The sequence below is a fragment of the Amphiprion ocellaris genome, chromosome 6 (genome assembly GCF_022539595.1).
Source record: "Amphiprion ocellaris isolate individual 3 ecotype Okinawa chromosome 6, ASM2253959v1, whole genome shotgun sequence".
In the NCBI taxonomy this organism is placed as follows: Eukaryota; Metazoa; Chordata; class Actinopteri; family Pomacentridae; genus Amphiprion; species Amphiprion ocellaris.
In genome coordinates, this window is record NC_072771.1 from 3089864 (window position 1) to 3112908 (window position 23045).

The 23045-nt window shown below is 35.6% G+C and overlaps 1 protein-coding gene across 1 annotated transcript in view; it reads left to right on the forward strand.

The window, feature by feature from the left end:
• Window positions 1-23045, forward strand: part of mmp11a (matrix metallopeptidase 11a) — a 62585-nt gene that overhangs the window by 29471 nt on the left and 10069 nt on the right. The window contains 11 exon segments of the mRNA XM_055011530.1: window positions 388-531; window positions 4961-5094; window positions 5874-6112; window positions 7833-8037; window positions 9524-9784; window positions 10996-11114; window positions 11180-11289; window positions 19540-19657; window positions 21269-21334; window positions 21420-21493; window positions 21580-21673. Of these exon segments, the coding sequence (XP_054867505.1) occupies window positions 388-531; window positions 4961-5094; window positions 5874-6112; window positions 7833-8037; window positions 9524-9784; window positions 10996-11114; window positions 11180-11289; window positions 19540-19657; window positions 21269-21334; window positions 21420-21493; window positions 21580-21673 (1564 nt within the window).

Consider the following 23045-nt stretch of genomic DNA (forward strand, 5'->3'; position numbering starts at 1 on the left):
TATGCCGCTACTATTAGCGCTGTATTAGTACTAGTTTGCAGTTAGAGTATTGGTTGAATTGGGCTAGAGATCAGACAGATCTAAGTTCGGCTCTAGGAGTGGAGGAAAGGAGACTGAACACAATGATCTAAGTTTTAGGTGGTACCAATTATATTAACTGTCAGTGAAATGAGTTTTTTCCCTTCCTTCTACTATCACACTGGGTGGTTTTATCTGGAAGCGTGGGCCTGAGGGCGTCGGGAACAGAAAACCTCCCGCTGGAGAGACGACTGCAGATATCAGATTAGAGGGAGGCGTTCGAGGCTGGTGGTCTTTGCTTCCTGCTACTGTGTGTTTCTGTTTTTGTGCGTTTCTGTTTTTGACACCTGCATCGTCTGAATCGCGCAGGATCGACCGGTTTCCCTGGCAGATGAGTGAGCAGAAGGTTCGGCGAGTCTTCGGGGAGGCGCTGAAGATCTGGAGTGACGTCACACCGCTCACCTTCACCGAGATCCACAGCGGGAAGGCTGACATCCGCATCAACTTCGCCAGGTGGGAGGAGAAAGAAATAAACAGCACTAAAACACTGAAAACATGAAACAACCCTGAACATACTACAATAAACTGCAACAAAACTAAATAGGAAGCTCAAATAACATCTTAAAAGTTAGAAATTTGCTAAAAATCATCAATATTACACCATTTATCAGAGCAAGAAACTGTAAAAACTGAAAAAAATGTCTGGTTTTCAACTTTCCAACTGTCCTTAAACACATCATGTGTGATTTGCTGTTCTGTCAGAGAAATTAGGCAAATTTATTTAAAAATGTACCAAAAATAAACCAATTTCTCCAACCAGATTCTATAAAATACAAAAAAAAATATGCAGTAAAACCAACATCTGCATGGACTTCACCAGGTGGGAGGGGAAAAAAAAGAAGAAAACACCTTTAAAACAATTATTAAAAAGAAAAAAACTAAACAAAAAGCTGAAATAACAAAAAGTTAGTGATATGTAGAAGTGATCCTGCAGATTTTACAGGCATATTTTATTTTAAAAATCATCAAAATTACACCATTTATCAGAGCAAGAAACTGTAAAAGCTGAAAAAAAATGTCTGATTTTCAATTTTCCAACTGTCCTTGAACTCATCATGTGCGACATGCTGTTCTCTTGGGAAAATTAAGCAAATTAATTAAGAATTTACCAAAAATAAACCATTTTCTCTGCCCAGATTCTATAAAAAACAAAAAACTATGTAGGAAGACCAACATTCACATTGACTTCACAAGATGGGAGGAGTTAAAAGAAGAAAAGAAAATTCATTTAAAACAATTATTAAAAAGGAAACAAGACAAAAGTTGTAAACTGCATTAAAACTAAAGTTACCCATGGGTTTGAAAGGCATTTTAAAAATCATCAAAATACACCATTTATTGGAGCAAGAAACTGTAAAAACTTTCCAACGGTCCTTGAACTCATTATGTGCGATGTGCTATTCTATTTGGAAAAATAAGGAAATTTAAGCTTGAAATCATGATATCAATCTGAACATAGTACAGGTTGTAAACTGCAGTAAAACTAAATAAAAAGCTCAAATCAGCAAGTTGCTGTGTGATTATATATAGAAGTTACCCCACAGGTCTGAAAGGCATGTTTTATTTTTAAAAAAATCATCAAACATACATAATTTATCAGAGCTTGGAACAGTAAAAACTGAAAAAAATGTCAGATTTTCAACTTTCCAACAGTCCTTAAACTCATTATGTGTGACATGCTGTTCTATTGGGAAAATTAAGCAAATTTAAGCTTGAAATCGGAATATTTGATCCAAATTGTTTTTTTCTAAATGTCTCATTAAAAAAATGACCAAAAACAAACCAATTTCTTTAACCAGGTGGGAGAAGGAAAAGGAAAAAAAACACCTTTTAAATATTAGAAAAAAGAAAAAGGAGCCTGAACATAGTGCAGGTTGGAAACTGCATTAAAACTAAACAAAAAGCTCAAATAACATAAAATAAGCTACTGAATTGTTGTGTTATTATATATCGGCATAATCCTGCAGGTTTAAAAGGCATATTTTATTTCAAAAGTGTCAAAATTACACCATTTATCAGAGCTTGGAACCTCAAAAACAGTTTTTAACTTTCCAACAGTTTTTGTCAGAGAAATTATGTAAATCCATTTGAAAATTAACCAAAAATAAATCACTGTCTCTAACAAGATTGTGTAAAAAGTAAAAAATTCTGGAGTTCTCCGTGCAGCTATAAAGCTGTGAATGACTCAGCTACGACCAACAATCAGCTGACAAAAAATCTGAACGTCTGAACTGTAATCTGGTTTACACGGAGCAGAAAGGAGACAAATAAACATGTAAATATTAGACTATTTATAGTTTGTAGAGCCAAGATTTTCTCCAGTAATGAAACACCTGTGAGCACAGTGTTTCCTCTGCATTCTTTTAGAAGCGGCTGGCTGCCATTCCTAAATCCTAGCCACCGCTCCTTCAAATTTCTTTCTTTTTTTTGTTATTGTCGCAAATACACCACCGCCGCATGTCTCCACCTTCGCTGTCGGGTTCTCACGAGTACTAAGGTAAACTACAGATAACTGTCTTGCTCAGTATCTACTCTCTGATACGTCGGGTTAATACGATGTTAATTACTCGCCAGAACGCAGCCTTGAAAGTGACGTCACATCAAGCATCCAGGCAGCAGGTCAGAGAGTCAGAGGAGTGTCGTCTTGGAAATAGGGCAGCGACTTACCAGAGAAAAGTTGTTAGCTTAAGATAACTCATAATATATTCTACAAGTTAAAGAGACATTCATGAAATATCGATGTCCAGCTAACGTTATGTAACATATCGGTAGCTTCAGTTAATTGGGCCCAGTGCCTGCTCAGCGTTGCTAAGCTAATATCTACACACCATGTATGAATAACTGCTGACTGCATCTTCAGATGAGTTTGTTCAAATTTTATTTTATTTTTAAATTCAGCCGTTAAAAAGCTATTTTCAACTGGCCATTCAATAAATAGGTTGTAAAAGTAACCGGATCTGCAGTCAGGCATCAGTTGTTTACGCGTCTCAGCTCCCTGAGAGCCTGCTGCCACTGCTGAAAGAATACGAGAGGAAACACTGGGGCAGGTTTCCAAATCAGAGAAATTTAACTTTCCTCTGTTCATTTTTTATGATTAACGGCATTCTAACTGTGTAAATGTGCACAGAAAACATTTCTAAAATCTCTCTACTTCTGCTTCATGTTGTTCTGATTCCATAGAGCTGCAGGACTTTAAATTAACCAACAGTGAGGAAAAATGTGACCAGCCAGAATGTTGATATCTGATAAATTTCCTCGAGTGGCGTCTCTTCCAAAATCTGGAGCTAAAAGAGGTTCCAAGAAACATTAGCTGCTTCTGCTGCCACCTGATTGGCTGATTGGATAATTGCAGTGATAACGAGGTGCAGCAGATTTACACGTCAGTATTCCAAACATATTGTTCAACCCTCTGAACACAACTACAATCCAGGGATTTGATGAAATATGACAGATTTCAAGCTTAAATTTTGTTATTTCTGCCACTAGAACATCACATCATGCATGCTCAGTTCAAGGAAAGTTGAAAATCAGACAATTATTTCTGTTTTTAGTTTCTAGCTCTGATAAATGGTGTCAGTTTAATGATTTCAAACCCACCGGTGGATTTTGAGCTTTTTAAAAAATGTAATTTGGCCTTTTCATCCACATAAATGCATTTTTACGTCACTGAAACGAGAAATTTTGGAAAACTTATATGACTTATAAAACTCAGAAACATATTTTTGGCTTGTGAGGTGATTTTGTTCAGTTGTAGGCCAAATTAGCATCAGCGCTAACCTCACTAACAGGACTTTTTTACATGTCTACACATAAATGTAAAGTTAGTCCTCCATTATATTGACTAGCAGCATTACTTCAGTTGTGTTTCCATGTAGATTTAACTTTTCTTTAAACAAAGAAGGAAGTTACACACCTGCAGACTAGACCTAAAGCTAACAGCTAAACATTAAGGCTAGAACTGCAATTAATTATCATTTTCCTTGTTGATTATTTTCTGGATTAATTAATAATTAGTTTGCTGATCAGACAAAAAAACATTCATGACAGCAACCATCACAATATTCCAGAGGAAAATATCCAAAAACGCAAGATCTCTAATGTTATATGAGAAAAATAAAAAGCTAAAGCAGGAAGATATTTGATATTTAGCTTGAAAAATGATTAAAAGGATAAATCAGTCAATGAAATAGTTCTGTTTGGGTTTTTTTGAAACTCAGCAAATAGTCCAGAGTCAAATATTTTCAACCTATTTTTGAGTCTGAATCCGATCAGATTAGAAGGTTTTCGTTACAAAGGGTTTACAGAGCTGCAAAGATGGAAACCAGATAACAGAAGCAAGAAAGGACAAGCACATTACAAACCCTGGAGTTTTTTTATTTATGGGGGATCTGTGTCATCTCGGAAATTACTTTGTTTTGTTTTGGTTGCTTCAGTTTCCCGTTTTTTTTATTGTCGCGTCACTGGCGTCACTGTTATGAAACTGTTGAATGAATTTTGAAAGAAAAAAAGATTCTTAAATGCAAATTTACTCCAACTAACCAAACACACCTCATTATCAAATAGGACGAAGGAAAACTGGAATGTGGAAAATGCTTTAGGGGGAATATATGATCATTGTGTTTTGTCATATTTGTACTGTATAATTATCAGAAGAATAACTGGCAGGCTAATCAGCATCTTAAAGCATATTTACCTGCAGCTCTGACGGCATAAAGACGGTTAACGACGTGTTTTTAATGAATGTTTCTACGTATTTATCGTGTCAGTGTTGCCTGTAATTGTTGAATCGTCCCTAAAGCCGTCAGACTGTAGTTCAAGTTCTTGTTTTTCACGCTTTAATCCGTCAAAAGTACCTTTTTAAGCTTGTTTTCTGAACCTCCAGCTACTGGCACGGAGACAACCTTCCCTTCGACGGTCCGGGTGGGATCCTCGCTCACGCCTTCTTCCCCAAAACGCACCGACAAGGCGACATTCACTTCGACTACGACGAGTCCTGGACCCTCGGAAACCACATGGGTGGGTGATGATTTGAGATTACTTCAATTTATGCCTCTTTAAGGAGAACATAAAGACTCTAATGTAGCGTTTAACCCTCCTGTTGTCTTCATTTATGGGCACCAAAAAATAAAGTTTGTCGTCCTTCGCCTGTGTTGTTGAATGTGGAGCAGTATCTGGGCTTGTAAAAACAAGCAAGTAAAAAGCGCCTGTACAAGAAACAGCGCCCAAAACCTTGTGAGAGCATCCATACTGTTACCCAATGTAAACACAGGTCGCATATGTGACGTAAGAACATATTTTGTCGCAGGCGGTGACGTTTCGAAACGCAAAACCCCGGTTACTGATGTCCACATGCAGACGCATAAAACGGAGAATTCGCAAATCTTCACTTTGGGCGGAGTTTTTAAAAATAATCATTTATGATGACGTAAATCAGCGTTTTCGCGTGGATGATACGCGGAATTGTAGAAAAATATCTTCGTTTTGTGAGATACCTGGCTACATGTGGACAAGGCCTGAATTACAGATGCCGGCAGTGCATATCCAGTCTAGCTAGTAAAAGGTAAACAGGCATGTCATTGAACACACCTGTGTGTGAAGGAAACAGGTAACAGATGAGTCAGCAGGCAGGCAGAGGTACTTTTTCATGACTTGATTGTTGGCACCAGATCGACTCAGGTAGCAAAATCCCCCCCCCCCCCCAGTGTGCCACCTGAAGCAGCTCAAAACAAATGCTTACAACTGTTTTCAGACTCCATCTTTACCAGGTGTTCCCGTCCTCCACCTCACCCCTGCAGGTACAGACCTTCTCCAGGTTGCCGCCCATGAGTTCGGGCATGTCCTGGGCCTGCAGCACTCCCGTGAGCCGGGAGCCATCATGTCCGCATATTATTCCTTTTCCTACCCGCTGAGGCTGAGCGAGGATGACAAGCAAGGCATCCAGTACCTGTATGGAGCTCATCCGCAAGTCCTGCCCTCGCCGCCGCCACCAGCACCGCCGCCTTCAAACCCAGAGACCAACGAGATCATCACTAATGTGAGTGGAGATGATAAAACTTTAACAGAAACAATCCTGGGGTGGCTGTAAAGGGTTAAGTGAATGGTTAAGAATAATAAAATACCAACCATGAAACTGCACCAAAGTCCATCGATGCCCATGAGAAAGTGTGGCAACATCCTTTGGTTGGTCCATCACCTGGGTCCAAATAGAAACATCTATTAACATAAGGTTTGTATTGTGACCAGAAGACGAAGCCTTAGCAAGATTTTCATCTTCAGCCACCACGATTTTAACATTTACATTTATTCGTGAAACATTTCAAAGCCAATTGAATGGATTTCCATGAAATTTCTTGCAACTTTTCGCAATAATAAGGTTGAAATTTTAAATCGTCCGATAGTTTAATATTTACTTGTATTAGTTAATATTTTATAACTAATACAAGTTATGTCCCAGTTTAAAAGATCATTTTGCATGTTCAGAAAGTTGCTGTTTGTCATAAAATTGCTAACATATAACACTGAAAACACATAATTAGAAAGATGACACATCCCAAAGTTGCATAAGTGACACCATCATAAGCTTCTAACTACACAAGTGGCCCAGAAAATCAACATCAAGCACATGTTAGCATGTTAAACTAGGGTTTTTATAATGCCATAAATGTGGTATAAACCAACTTTGATAAACAAAATGTGTCAATGCATGTTAACTATTTTCTAAAAATGAAATTTTAAAAATCAAGTGCATACACAATTGTGCTAAACAAACACGCAAGCCGAATGATAATAATGTTAGCTAGTCATGTCATGAGCAGCTTACATTATGAGCTATCACTACATTAGCTAGTGATAGCTCATAACAAGGCTAACAATAGCTAGAAACAGCTAGTGGAGCGTTGTTAGGAGATATAACATGTTTACCATATAGACAACATACAGAAACTATACACCTAAAATAAAACCGAATGCTCTAGATATTTAGATAGTGGTACCGCAAAAGTGACTTTAAACTCTTAAAACAAAATTTCAGAAAATTAGGCTGCGACTACTAAAGAAATAGTCCTGCAGTGTGATTTTAAAGCTCCATCCTCCCTGGACAAGGGCTCCCTCTCCTCAAAAATCCCAATTGAACCCTTTGCATGTGGCACTGAGTCATAATAAACTACATTGTGTGTTTTAAAGGTAACAGGGAACATGTGTGGCTCATTGATTTGGACAACAATGGAGCTCTATGGCACAAACTAAATAAAGCACCCCCTTTTTAATAGGATCCATCCAGTTTTATGGGATTTGTTGTCAAGAAGTAAAATATAGAACACCATCACCCGTATCCTTTAACTGGTTTCTGTGGTTAGAAGACACTAAAATAGTTAAATATTTCAGGGCTGCATGTCTATGTGACAGTGAACATCTTTGAAGCTGCGCCACATCATACAAGAATGTATTTTTGAACCGTAGATGATAAATAAGGCTGAAAGACAACAGTAATCTTTCATTCCCAGGCGAGCACTGGGGGAAAAGTTTCCACTACAGATTAGTTTCTTCTGTAAAACTTGTAACCGAGAGGTTTTTCACATTCTTGTGATGGTTTGTGGCAATAAAAGCGGTGTTCAAGTGGAGCCTTAAGAAGCACTAAAGCCGTCTTTATCCTTTTAGACAATAAAACGGCTCCTTAACACTTCATCCCGCTGCAGTAAATATCCCCCATTCACGTTTGCATGTGGAAATGCACATGTGATCTGTCTTATTTCCAGCCCGACGCCTGCCAGACGGACTTTGATGCCGTGTCTATGATCCGAGGGGAGCTGTTCTTCTTCAAGGCGGGCTACGTTTGGAGGATCAGGGACGGGCATCTGGAGAGCGGCTACCCAGCGCTGGCGTCCCGTCACTGGAGGGGGATTCCCGACAACATCGACGCCGCCTTTGAAGACAAGTCAGGGAATATTTGGTTCTTTCAAGGTGGGCAGCGAAGACGTTTGAGCTGCTGTTTTGTGGTTTTTGGCTTCGAGTTTGCACAGGATCGGAGGGGGAGATAATTGTACAGAAGTAAAGTACCCTTGTAGGCAAGTTTAAATAGGTGTAAAAATGTTAATTAACATAGATGTGCTGCAATTAAGGCTTTCATGTGAATATTTCTTTTAAGATACAGATAAGGTAAGCACCTTGGCCTGCCAAAAATGGTCTTTAATGTCAATTTACTGTACATTTTTGAGACATACCTTACATTGCACCAGATAAACTGCATTATGTGACTTTCTAGGCAGGTTCAAACTACCTAATTACGGGTTGGCTGTTCTGAAGTATGGGAGAGAAGTTCAACAACTTTCTCAAAGACGCATCGGAAAACATGGATGTTTCAAAACTTTTGTCTTGTTCTTATTGCCGGCAATTTAAGCGAAAGCAACAAAATCCTCAATATGTTAGTCCAACTTTCAGTGCTTTGAGTCACCTTCATGACTATTGGATCCTACTGAAGATGTAAATCTTTGAAAATATCTCTCAAAAATGTCACTGGCATTCCTTAGCTAACTGTAATAACAAAAACAGGACGTGGTGTATCTTAAACTTATGTTGTTTGACATTTTATAAAATCTTCAGAAATTTCCAAGGTGCTTTAGTTTGCTAACATCCCCAAGCTAACTTTTCCTCCAAGCAAACTCAAGATGTTTTTAAGTACAAAAATTATTTTATGTTTTAGTAAATCCAGAGTGGTTGTTATAAATCATAAAAAAATAAGCATGTGTATCCTAAATTATTTTATTAGCTAGCTAATCTCAGTACCATGCTAACTTGCTTAAGTAAATGACAGCAGCTAATGTTAGCATGCCAACATAAACACCACTGTTTCAGCTTGATTAGCCAGCTGTTTAAACTAAATTTTCTTTGTTTATACCAACTAATAAGTTGCAAGTGATACAACAATCATACCAGTTTTTAGTGTAGAAGATGTGGTGGTTGCTAGAAACAGGTAATGTTTGTCACAATATGTCAGTTTAAAAGTTTGTATTTGCATAAATTGACTTACAATCCATGAGTGAGCACATTAGTTGTAGATGTTTAAAGTTGTCTTTTTTTCTAAAATATTTCTCATAATTTAAGTCGATCAACAACTGCTTCATTCAAACCTATCTACTGGCTATAACAGCACTCCATAAACATTAAGTACCCAGATGTTGGTTCTGTTTGGATTGAGTCCAAATAATTTCTGAAAAAGGAAAGTAAATACCCAAAAAGTGACACCACAAGCTTTTTTGTCTCACTTGTTTCTAATTTAGAGATGTTAAGGTAATACTATCTAAGCCGAGAGCGTGTCAGCTGTAGAGAACGCTGCAGGTAACATGATGCAGAATGAAACCAGTGTGTAAAACATCACCAGCTGTACTTACTGAGGTGCAGAAAACCCAATAAGAACCATGAGTGTTGAAGCTGAACGGCGTCTCTGCAGGTGAGAACTACTGGGTGTTCGACGCTGAGATGCAGATCAGGGGTCCGGAGTCCATCAGGAATTTGGGTCTGTCGGTGTCGGGGATCCAGGCAGCGCTGCGCTGGGGCCACGACTCCAACTACAACACCTACTTCTTCAAGTCAGGCAGCTACTGGAGGTTCAGCCCCTGGCAGAACCAGGTCGAGTCGGTCTACCCTCGCAGTATGCAGGACTGGAGCGGCATCCCCGACGACGTGGACGCTGCCTTCAGGGACATCTACGGTACGGTCTAAAAGCGGAAGGAGTTTTATGTTAGTTACAAGGATATTTAATCCACATGAAGAACAGGGAAACCTACACTCTTTTTGACTGCATACATTCATTGCCTATAAAAGGTACTCACCCTCCTTGGAAGGTTTTCCCTTTTGTTGTCTTTCAACATTTAATCTCGGTCAATATAATTTGGCTATTTGGCAAAAGATTTCACAAACTCTTTCATGTCATAGTGAAAACTGTTTTTTTTCAAATGAATGTCAACTAATCAAACTAATAAAAAATTAAACAAGTGACTTCATAAGTATTAACCTGCTTCAAGTCAGTATTTAGTAGATGCACCTTTGTTTGCAGTTTCATCATAGATCCTGTTGGTCTCCATCAGTCTAAACATCTGGATGCTGCAGTTTTACCTCATTCATCTTTATAAACTCTTCAAACTCTGTCAGGTTCCACAGGGATCATGAAGGAACAGAACTTTTTAAGTCCAGACACTAACTCTCATTTGGATTGAGGTCTGGACTCTGACTCGGCCTCCAGAACTTCCACCTTGTTGTCTTTAAACCATTTCTGAGGATCTTTGGCTGTTTGCTTTGACTCATCGTCTGGATGGAAAACTAATCTTCTCCAAGTCTCAGTTCTCTTCAGACTTCAGGATTTCTCCAGATTTTGCTGCATTTATATTACTGTCTGCAGTTCCAAGCCTTCTGCCGAGAATCATCATCACGTGATGATACTGCTACCACCATGCCTCATAAAGTCTCCTCAGACCAAAGAACCTTTCTAGTCAGATTTATTCATGTTCCATCTTCCTTCCATTTCTTAATGATGGATTTAACTGGACTCCAAGACATCTTCAGGAACTTGGACCTTTTCACAGAGTTTCTTGGAGTGTTTGTTAGTCTTCATGGTGTAGTTTTGTAGTGAGTGGATATTCTAGATACAGGTGTCTTTTCAAAAGCTGTTTTCACTTTGAGAATAAAATAATATTTTCTTTGCAATTTCTTCTCATAAAAAGTTGTAGAGACCATGAGTCAATGCTGGAAAGCAATCAAATGGAAAAATTTACAACTGAGGTAAATACATCTATAGGCTCTGTACATTACTGATTATTATAGGAGCACAAACACAAGAATTAATTTATTAATTCAACCAACAACACTGATTAATGTCCCTAATGTCCCTAAAAAAGTAAATCCTTTGTGTTCTCTGTGTTTCAGGCTACGCTCACTTTATCCGAGGACGACAGTACTGGAAGTTCGACCCCGTTGGCATGAACTCTTTGGAGGGCTACCCTCGCTACATCGGCATGGATTTCTTCGGCTGTAGAAGCGTTTGAGTCTTCACCTGTGGATAATCAGATTTTTTTTCTTTGACAATGAAGAGGAGTTTTTGGAACAAAAGACGTTTTAATCGTTTTCGCATTCAAGAGGACGAGACCTTTAAATCTGTTTATGCTTCACTCCATTTATTGATACTCAGATCAATTACACCTTCTTCTCAGGAAAAACCAAGTTATGGTCCCTCAGACTTGGCACCTCCTGTGCAGCTACGCTCATATTTATTTTGCACATTTTTGTCACCATAAGGCTGAGATCTGGGCCCTGTGTTAATGATGTGTTGATGCAGATGTGAACAGCGTCGCTCTCCTTTCTTTGAGCCTGAAAGTGAGATTTTGGTTCACAGGCAGAACCGATGCAGACTGTCTTACTCTCTGGAGTCAGTGTTTTCCTTTTCAGCTGGTTTGTGTTTTCATCATGGATGGACTCGCTGGTCCGAGAGTGTTTGAAGAGTGACATCAAGGTAAATCTGCAATGGCCAGGTGTGTACGTTCACTTTTAAACCCAGAAATGACGAAACAGTTAACAAGTTCAGCTTCTTTGAGGATGCAGTCGCACATGAAGTTGGCTTTCCTGCCAACATGATTCGCACTTTCCATAAATCAGACACAGTTTGACCAATCAGTTTTTGAAGAATTTGGGTTTTCTGGCCTGAATCAAGTCTGTCAGGCACTCTCCTGCTGTCTTGTGTCAACAACAGTCAAGTTTTTATCCAAATTTTTACAAAAATTCCAAAAAGCAATGAAAACAAAATGCAAAGATCATTAGGAATGTGATCATGAAGATACAAGAGAAATAGATGCAACCAGTTCTCCAGTAGGTTGCCATTAAAGCTGTTGCAAAAGAAGAGTGAACAATGCGTAACCATTTGCATTTACCTCTAGTTCATGTATTAGTTATTGGAGGACGTTTCCGATCTGATATTTTCTTGTTGCATTTCAGTCACCTGCTTCATATTGTTGATGATGTATTTACTTGTCTCCATCGCACTTTACCGATACACCAACTTTTCCTCAGCTAGGCGCTAAAAAACTTTGCAATACTTGGATTTTCTGGTGTTTCCACTCTGTTTCTGGTTTTTCATGGCACAGATTTAAAATATGCAACAATGGAACAAAGACCTAAAGAGTCTAAAATGCCTTTCTTTGCCAAATGAAAAGCCAACGCAGCTCCTACAGTGTTTCTTATCAATCTTGCAATGAACAGGCGACTTTCCACTGTAGGAACTCAAGCGAGACATGAAGTAGTTTATAAGAATGGCTTCCTAATGAACCCTTTTAGGCCTTTTTGTTTTCGTTTAGGTGTAGGATCCAAGAAGTCCAACCATGATATTCACTCCAAGTGCGCAAAAACAGCCACTAATTGTAGTTACCCAACAAAACTCCAGTTCTATGTAGGAAACAGAACATTGTGAGTTTGTTATGTTGGTCTAGATGGGGATTCTACATCATTAATGGTGATGATAGACAGAAAAAGACTCGACAAGGACATCAAGGACAGAAAAATGTTGCTTGTTTTTCTCCCCAAGTTTAACCAATCATCATTTGCTAAGTTTTTTGGGGTCATTTAGAAGTACCTACCTTGGAGTTTGAGCTTTTATTCCCTAGAAAATAACCCTGATAGCGGTTCTATAGGGCCGTTTCTTGCAGTCAAGAAGTTCCTGCAGTAGAAAATCACCTCATGAAAAACACCACAACCAAAGTTAGTGACAGATATGCTAATTAGCTTTGCTGTGATGCTTTCAGGCAGAACAAGGACCCAAAACACATCTTTCATGTCCAAAAGAGTCTGTCAAAACTTGATGTTTCACAGAGATTTGTTACAGTTGAGGCAGAAAAGCCTAAAACTACCTCAGGTGTGTTTTACTGAATATAAAGTCCCTCCCATGAACTGTACAGAACAGATGGACGTAAGCATCTTGGTATCACCCATTGGTTTGAGGTTTAGAGTTTTGGTCATTTGGTCGTTGCTGTTTTGGTTTCGCCTTGTCTAAAACATACCATTTTTTTCATCCATTTCCATCTAAAAGGAACCATAATTGATTAAATGAACCCAGTGCTGTATTGAAGGAGACTTGGAATTAGCGATTGAGACCATAAACCCATTAGAAAAATGTTTACGGAGGTGAAAGATCAAGTGAGTTCTTCCATCTCAAATCATCAGAGTCCTTCAGCTCCACCATCTCCAATCTGTTTTATTGTATACTGTGGATATCTAAAATGGTATCTGTGGAATTTTAGATCAACATATTAAATAATTTCTGAGATAATTTGCAAAAAATTGCCCGTTGACCCACTTTCAGCAGGTTTTATCTTGCATGTAAGTTTGATTCTGTTTGAACACCAACATCTCAGGAACTATTAAAATTAAAAACCTGAATTTTTCACTGTTTTTTGTCATCATGGCATTGATTTCTCTGGTGTATTTTGAGAACCATTCTGAGACTCCAGATCCCTGCTCTACTTGGATTAAACTATGAAGTCATATTTTAGTTTTTGTGGTACAACCTGCTCCATCGGTTATGAAAGTCCAACAAAAATTACTTTATTTTAATTTTAGTGACTAAGTATTTCATATTAAAAACTATTCTATATGTTTAGTTTTATATTTTTGTGACATGCAGCTAAATTTGTTTGGGAAAATATCACTAGTTGACTTCTGGAATATCAGCTTTTTTTGTTAATGTGCTCAAAGATTTGACTTTGACAGCTTCAATTTTTGTCATATTTCAAATCACCAATAATCAGAGATTATTTGATCTACTTGTCCAATATTACAGATTCTAAATCAATGACATGATGATGAGAAATAACAGTGAAAAATTCAGGTTTTTATCGTTAGTAGTTCCTGAGATATTGTCGTTCAAACTGCAAAAAAATACTAAAAGTAGGAAATTTTAAAACGCTTTTATTTTGAAAAGTGTTCAATATATTACTCAGAATTTTACAAACATCTTTTTAAATAATCTATATTTTATGCGATAAAAATTTGAGGCAAACCAGACATAGCTGAGCGGAAATTGTCCTAAATATTTATTTTCTCTTAGACTTCTGCACAATCTGACTCTGTTTTTGATGCAACATCCATCTTTTCCACACAGTTTATGGTTCCTCCTCTGAGGTTAAACGTGATGATTTTCTGTCATTATTGGTCATTTCAGTGTGTTTCAAGCAGTGGCGTAGATTTCCTTTAAACACTTAAACACTTAAATTCCCTTTAGGGACCAATTTGTGCCTTTTCTGCCGCAATTAATGGTGGAAATGTAAAAGAAAACACAAAAATTCAGTCAAAATGGGCAATTTTTCACAGTAAAACCTTTGTTTCTTTGACCTTTTTAATGGGGGGATAATAGCACAAATGCTCTAAATATTGAGAGCATCCTTCCTGAAATCTATGCCCATGGTTTCCAGTGTTGCTGGACGGATTTAAAACATAAAGTACTTCAGGCTTCTGTCTCAGCTGTTGATAACTCGACTAATCTTTCTTCGTGTTCCTTTTACTTTGACGTTTAAAGAATAATTGAGGCAGTAAAAGCTGCTTCCTGGTGTCACTCTTCTAACACGGCGGCGTGAAGCTCCTCGGTTGTTGATTTCCACTCACCAGTTTGCAGGAGAAGCTGCAGGGCGCCCCCTAGAGCGTCTCGTCGGTCGCCTCTGATGAAGTCGATGCTCATCTGATCCATGGTGCTCCGTTCTACTGACCGCTGAGGCGTTCAGGGACGCCGACTGCTGCAGGGATCGGCGTTTCTCAACCCGGTCGGTCACACAAACAGCTTTCAGTTTCCACCAAATTCTGCTTTTCAAGACAAATACAGTCAATAATCATGTAGATTAAGTAGCTGGAGGCAGCGGTGGAACATATTTTCATTTTTCTACGACTTTCAGAGACAAATACTTTGATTTATCTCCTCTGCGTTCATTTGATTGCTGTATTTCACTTTAATAAACATAGGAGAAGCTTAAAAATGCAGCAGATCAAAGCTAAATCCTAAATCTTAGTGTCCACAAACCAGGAGATGACACAACATGTCAGGTTTAACACATAAACACTGGTTTTATTCAAAGATTTATTGCTTATTTTGTTGTGGAGCTGTTTAAATATCATCCTCAGTTAATGTTATCCAGATGTGAACAGCATTTTCTTTGTGCTTCTTGCAGAAATTTCTCAACTTATTCCATTTAAATGATTTTTAAAGGCTCCAAAAGGTCAAATTAAACAATATTTTACTGACAGTTTAATTATTATTAAAGTATAATTCAATTAAATCACAACTGTTGTGGAGCTGTTTAAATATCATTCTCTGTTAATGTTTTTTTATTTGTTAAATAATTATTCTAGGCCAAAAAAGACTAAATTAAACAATATTTTGTAGAAATTTTAATCATTATTAAATTATAATTTAATTAAATTCTACAATCGTTGTGGAGCTGTTTAAATATCCTCAGTTATTGTTTTTTTTTTCTTTGTTAAATCATTGTACAAGGACCCAAAAAGACAAAAGTAAACAATATTTTACAGGAAAATATAATTGAATAATTAATATTAAATTTTAAACATTTTTAAAGGCCCAAAAAGATTAGAATTATGCAATATTTTACAGAAAATTAAATTTGTATTAATTTTTAAATTATTTTTCATGGCTCCAATTAAACAATATTTTACATAAATTTAATTATTATTAAATTATAAATAAATTCCACAATCATTGTGGAACTGTTTAAATATCATCCACAGTTAATGTTTTCCAGATGTGAAAAGCATTTTTTTCTTTCTTTAAATAACCGTTCAAGGCCCCAAAAAGATAAAATTAAACAATATTTTACATAAAATTAAATTATTATAAAACTTTAAATGATTTTCCAAGGCTCCAAAAGGCCAAAACAAACAATATTTTACAGAAAATTTAATTATTATTACATTTTAAATAAATTCTGCAATCATTGTGGAGTTGTTTAAATATCATCCACAGTTAATGTTTTCCAGATGTGAAAAGCATTTTTTCCACAGTAAATGTTCATTTTTTTCTTGTCTAAATAACTATTCCAGGCCTAAAAACATAATTTTACACACTGTTTTGCAGAACAATACATGTAATTTATGTAAATTTGTGCATAAGCAGTTGTTTTTTCTTAGTGTGACTCATTTTAATCATGTTTTCAATCACTTTTTGACATTTTTAGAAAAAATTTAGTTTGGGTTTTTGAAACTTCAGTAGCTTTAAGTCAAGCAGATTTTCCAGTAAAATGCTGTTCATGCATTCATACATCAGTATTAATAATTTAAAAACATTCTCAGACAGCATGAGAGTCATTCATTTTAATTCTTAAAGCACAATTTACTGACATTTCTGTATTTTAACTTGACTTTCACTCATAATCCACTATCTTTACATTACTTATGGCACATTTACTGGCATGTTTTCCACCGATGCAGCTGCTACATTAACCCTCATTTACAGGCACCAAAAAATATTGTTTCCTTGTCTGAAAAAAATCCAAAAATTCAGCAAAAAAATTCCCCTATTTCTTAAAATTTGCAAAGCCTTCAGGAAGAAAATTCCAATAATTCCTTAAAAGTTTCTCTTAACCCTCGTCTCGTCCTGTGGGTAAAAACTGACCTGTTTTAAAGTTTGAAAATGTGGAAAAAAATATATTTTCACAGTAAAACTTCTGATGTCCAGATTTTCAACATTTTTGGGAAATCTTTGAACATTTTTTGGTGGAAAAAAGAAATGTTAAAAATGTTTCTTTAAAACATTAGTTTACATTCTTTAAAATATTAGAAGTTTTACTGATATATATGTAATCACTTTAGATATTTTTATGATTTTTTTGGAAGATTTTTACTCATTTTTTTGAAAATATTCCAAAGAATTTTCTTGCCAAATTTGGGGGATTTTTTTTTTTTTAAATAAAACTTTTAAGGGAAACTTTTAAGGAATTGTTGGAATTTTCTTCCTGAAGGTTTTGCAAATTTTCAGAAATTTGGGGAATTTTTTTTGCTGATTTTTGGATTTTTTTCAGACAAGGAAACAATATTTTTTGGTGCCCATAAATGAAGACAACAGGAGGGTTAAAAGTTTTATAAAAATGAATTAAAAATCCCCCAAATTTGGCAAGAAAATTCCTCTATATATTTTCAAAAAAAATTGTAAAAATCTTCCAAAAAAGTCCTAAAAATATCTAAAATGGCTACATATATATCAGTAAAACGTCTGATATTTTCTTTAATAACATTCAGAAAAAAATTACCAAAATCCAGTGAATTTTGCTGGATTTTGGTTGATTTATTCTGAATGTTAATAAAGAAATATTTAAAAAAAATAAATAAATAAAATTTCCACCAAAAAATGTTCAGAAATTTCCCAAAAATGTTGAATATGTGGACATCAGAAGTTTCACTCTGAAAATCTATTTATTTTTTCCACATTTTCAAGCTTTAAAACGGGTCGATTTGACCCGCAGGACGACATGATGGTTAAAGGACCGTTCTAAACTCACGCTGCGTCCTCGCTGGTGGCCGCCTCCCCCGGGTTGAGAACCTCCTCCTCCGGCCAGTCGTCTCCTGAACTGTGAACTCGGTCCAGACTGTGGTGAGACGTTTCAGTGCAGGACGCTGACCAGTCGCTCCAGTTTTCATCTGCGGAACATTTCAAACTGCTTTAAGTCGTATTTATACACGAACCACTCGGCAGAAGCACGTCTCTGTACATAAACGTCTCTGATCGTTATTTTTTTAATCACCTGTAGCCTCGTGTCTTTGTACTGTGTATTGTCTCTGTTTTTTATGTCACGTACAATAAATTCATAATCTTTTTACCAAACTCTGCTGTCTTTGGAGAGATTTAAGCCACAAAAGCACAGAAACTGGTGCAAAAAAACTGACTTTTATTCATATTTAATTTAAAAATTGACTGTGTGTAGTGAAATATATTTTATTTTATTCAAATGTAACATGGCAATTGTGTTAAATTAATTCAACTGCAGGTTAAAAATCAAATCAGTCCACATTACAGCATTTTCTTGTCATTATTAATAAATGTCAGCAGTTTTAGATGAAAAAAATATCATATTTATTGCATTTTAAAAAGTGCCAAATTTCAAATATATTTAACTATTTACAATTTGGCAGAGAAAGAAACTAATAAAGAATATTTTCTAAATATTTTGCTGTTGAAATTCTATCTTTTATAAACTGAAATATTTAAATTTAACAAATATACATGCAACAATATAAATAAATAAATTATTATTATTATTATTAATATTATTATTATTATTATTATTAATAATAATAATAATAATAATAATAATAATAATAATAATAATGTCAACAATTTTAGATTTTTTAAAAAAAAAATCACATTTATTGCATTTTAAAAAGTGCCAAATTTAAAATATATTTAACTAATTAAATAATTCAACTTGGCAGAAAAAGAAAATAAAGAATATTTTTTATTATTTTGCTGTTTAAATTATATCTTTTATAAATTGAAATATTATTTTAATTAAAAAAACATACAGATACCAATGTAAATAACTCAACTCTTGTTATTAATAATAATAAAAACAACAATAATAACAATAATAGTAATAATAATAGTTTAATATGAATGTTGGGTGATTTATTTTCAAACTTAAATATATTTTGTCACTTTAAGTAAAATTAAATATATTATCAGTCACAAATTTAGCTTCAATAAGTTAAATAATTTTTCACATATTAATCTAAGATATAAAAGATAAATTTTATTATTCCACAAAGAAATTCTTTAAATCTATTATTTTGTTATTATGAACTTTTATCTTTTAATTAGGAATATGGAGTAATTTATATGTCAACTTTTATATATTTGCTATATATAATTATTATATTTATATTGTATTTATATTACATAAATATTATATAAAATGTTACATAACTAATATTAAATTTCAATAAATCAAAATAATTTTAATAACAATGCTTATTTTATTACATTTCACTTTAAATATTAATATGTAATTGTTTTTTCCCAAAAAGATTTAGATAAATTTAAATGTAAATATTATAAATTTTTGCCATAATTTTACTTAAAGTTACCAGAATGCTTATTTTGTGACATTTTATTTTATGTATTCTTTAAATTAATTTTTATTATTTTATTTTATAAATAAATATTTAAATATTTTTTTAAAGTCAATTTATTTCATTTAAAGTTTATATTTGCAATGTAAGTTTAAATAACTTAAATGCAGGCTTTATTCCACAAGCTATATATAAATCAGTTGAATTCCTGCATCTCTAGTCTAATGACCCTAAACGTGTCATTGATGTGTTAAAAGTGTGTTTGTGGTGTGGATGGTGTTAATTGAGAGGAGGCTCTGGTTGGCTGGTGCAGTGAGGGGGGCGGGGCCTGTGCAGCCTATTCATCATGGCTGACAGTGAAGCTCCAGCAGCAGCAGCAGCAGCGATGGCTCACAGCTTCACTCAGGAGTACTTTCAGATCCCTGTGGTGACTCGAGCGTACACAACCGCCTGCGTCCTCACCACCGCCGCCGTGGTAAGACGACAACAACAACAACAACTCAGGGACAAACAAGTATAGTCTCCTAAAACTCAAAATCAAGCTTCTTATTATTGCTTAAATTAACTTTTATATTGGTTCAAACTGGACATGGGGCTTGTTGCTGTTGTAAAATGTTAAATCTTTGCTTGTGACACTGAAAGGAGCTGAAGTATCTTTTTAAACTCGATGAAAGTAGTTCATGTACCAGCTACAGTTTAACTCAGTAAAAGTGTTGAATATGTATGATGTTAGTTGAAGTGCCTGCTCTACTAATACATTACAATATGAAAGCAGTCCAAGTGTCAGTTACAGAAAAAGAAAGTACTGAAGCAGAAATTTCACTAGATGTGGACATGCTGGAGAAAGTTTTTTGTCTAAACGCATGAAACAAGAATGAGTTAACTTGCTAGCAGTGGAAGTGTTGGCCACCATTTAATTGTTAAAAGCAGTAGATGCGTCAGGTAAAGCGCAAGACACCATAATAAATGTGAGATTGCATTTTTTGCTAAACTACTAGTTAAAGAGACAAATGATGAAAGCAGTTTAAGTGTCAGTTGGAAAGAAAGTACTGAAAACAGATGAAATAAAATAATAAATTTTTGCTTGTGAGAGCAGTGAAAGGAGCTGAAGTGTCTTTAAACTCTAAGCGATGAAAGTAGTTCGTGTGTCAGCTACAGTTTCACTTTCAGTAAAAGTGTTGAATGTGTTTGAGCTGTTAGTTGAAGTGCAGTTGAGCAAAAAATATGAGATGAAAGCAGTTGAAGTGTCAATTACAGAAAAAACTACTGAGTTGAGTTGAGGTGTTAGCTGATCTCATCACTTAGATACAAAAACAACTGTACTACTAGCTGAAAAACAAAAGATAAAATGGATGCACATAGTGAAATGAATGCAAGTTTGCCACCAGCTAACATGTCAATAAAAATGAGAGCTGAAAGTAGTTGAAGTGTAAGTTAAAGTGTATAAGATGACAGTAGTTAGTTTTTTTATTTTACTTCGGGTAAAAACTCTGAGCACCTTGGTGTTAAATATAATGACTGAATGCAGGAGAGCCCATGTCAAGAGTAAGAAATGAAAGCAGTTGAACTGTGACTTGAAGACTGACAGAAAAAAAAAATAAACAGTGGCAAGTAAAATTGGAGCTCTGGAGATAGTTGTGCTGACAGCAGTTTAAGCTGAATTGCATCAACACCAGTCGAAATGTAAGTGAAAATAAAAGCAAGTGTAAAATTTTGTGAAAAAGATAGAAGTAGTTGAAGTGGGACAACAGATGGAAATTAGCCTTGCGCTGGCTTATTAACTGCAACCTTGTGTAAACTTATGAGATTGTACATTCATTAATATGCACTGTCCGGTCCAAATAAATAAAGAAATTAATGAAATGATATTGACTGAAAGCAGTGGAGGTGCCTGTTAAAGCAAGCAAGACTTAAGATTTCAGTCAAAGAGTGAAAGATAAACACAGATGAATTTTCAGTTGAAGTAAAAGCAATGAAGTGGTTATAATATGAATTATGCCTCTGATTAATCCAACATTAACTGCTGTCTATGAATGTATTGATGCTAAATTTGCTGATTAATTTCAAACTGTGTGTTATTTTTTAGCAACTTGAGGTGATCACCCCTTTCCAGCTCTACTTTAACCCAGATCTCATCATCAGGAGATACCAGGTAACATTTAGCAACTACTGAAGAAACCCAAAACACGATCCTATTACATAAAATCGTATTTACACTCTTTAAATCTGTCTTTCAGATATGGCGTGTGATAACCAGCTTCCTGTTCTTCGGTTCTCTTGGATTCAGTTTCGTGTTCAACATCATCTTTCTGTATCTTTTATCACGTCTCCTCAGTTTATCGTTAAAAACACTATTATTAATTGAGAAATTAGCATCACCACCTTAACTAAGGCTAGCTATCGATACTGTCGGATGCTGGAGGAAGGAAGTTTCCGGGGAAGGACAGCAGATTTTGTTTTCATGTTCCTGTTTGGAGGAATTGTCATGTCTGTATCCTTTAAGAGTTTCACTGCAATCATTCTTAAACAGCATATTAGATAAAAGGTTTGCACAAATGACAAAAAGACATTTTCTCAGTTTGACGTCTTTGAGGCAGAATTCAGTAAAACAGGAAATTAAGATTTTAAAGACGCCTTCTATGTCTCCTAATTCTTTCAAAAAACCCAAAATATATGAAAATATGCAAACATTTTTCAAACCAAAAGTTTAACTTGAGGACAGATCCTGTTTTTTACATCGGTTTTTGTGTTTACGTTTCCCAGTAAACCCAGTTTTGACATGAAATCTGGATGTTCCTACCCTGTATCCGTGAAAAACAGGCTACTAGAGTCCTGGTTACTGATTATTGTTCATGCAGGCGCCGCTGATGTTTACAACTCAAACTGGCAATTTAATCTGACATTCCTGGAACTGTTAGTCCAACCTGAAATTAATGGGACCGTACCTGTTGAAATGAGGTCACTGAGAGCAGGTTTAGCACGATTAAACGTCAACATGTCATTGAGGACTTTTGTTTTGTTCCTCAAAACCAAGACATGAGGGTCAGGGTTGGGTCAGGTTTCACCCCAGCAAACAGTCTTACCTAGAAAGTCGTCTTAAGAGTTCGATATCTCCAGAAATTTAACTCCCACAGTCATGAACCTTGGTGAAGACTCAGACAGAATAGTTTCCAGCAGATCTACATGATCAAATGGCTCCAGTAGAGGACTAATTTTTAATTATCTGCCTTTGAAAATGGAAACAAAGTGCAAAGTCCTCAAACAAGGGTTGGTATTGTTTCCCAAGAAAGTTCCTGTAAGTGTCTATACAGATGGATGGATCCATATTTCTACTAAAATACAGTTTTTGGTTGACATTTCACCAACTTTTGAGGTTCTAACATCAGTAGAATTGGATGTGTGGAAAGACAAGGATCTAGTTTTGTTTTTTGTTTTTTTCTTGTATTTTGGCAAGGAATCTGTTCAAGATGATTTAAAATGGTTCAAAATCACATGACACTGGTCCAAAATAACTCCAAATGTACTAAAGATTTGTTCAATATCAGATCAAGTTTTTCCAGAAAGACCCCAAATTTGTCCAAAATGACATGAAACTTTTGTTCAAAATGACTCAAAATTGTCATAAATCAATACTTTTTGGCCCTTAAAATGGAATAAAGTGCAAAATGTTCAAACAAGTCTGGTATTGCGTCCCTCAAAGTTCCCGTAAGTTTTCATATATATATGGATGGAACCATATTTCTACTAAAATACAGTCTTTAGTCGACATTTAACCAACTTTTGAGGCTCTAACATCAGTAGAATCTGATGTGTAGAAAATATAGCAAGACAAAGTTCCAGTTCTTTGCAATGTTGATGTGGAT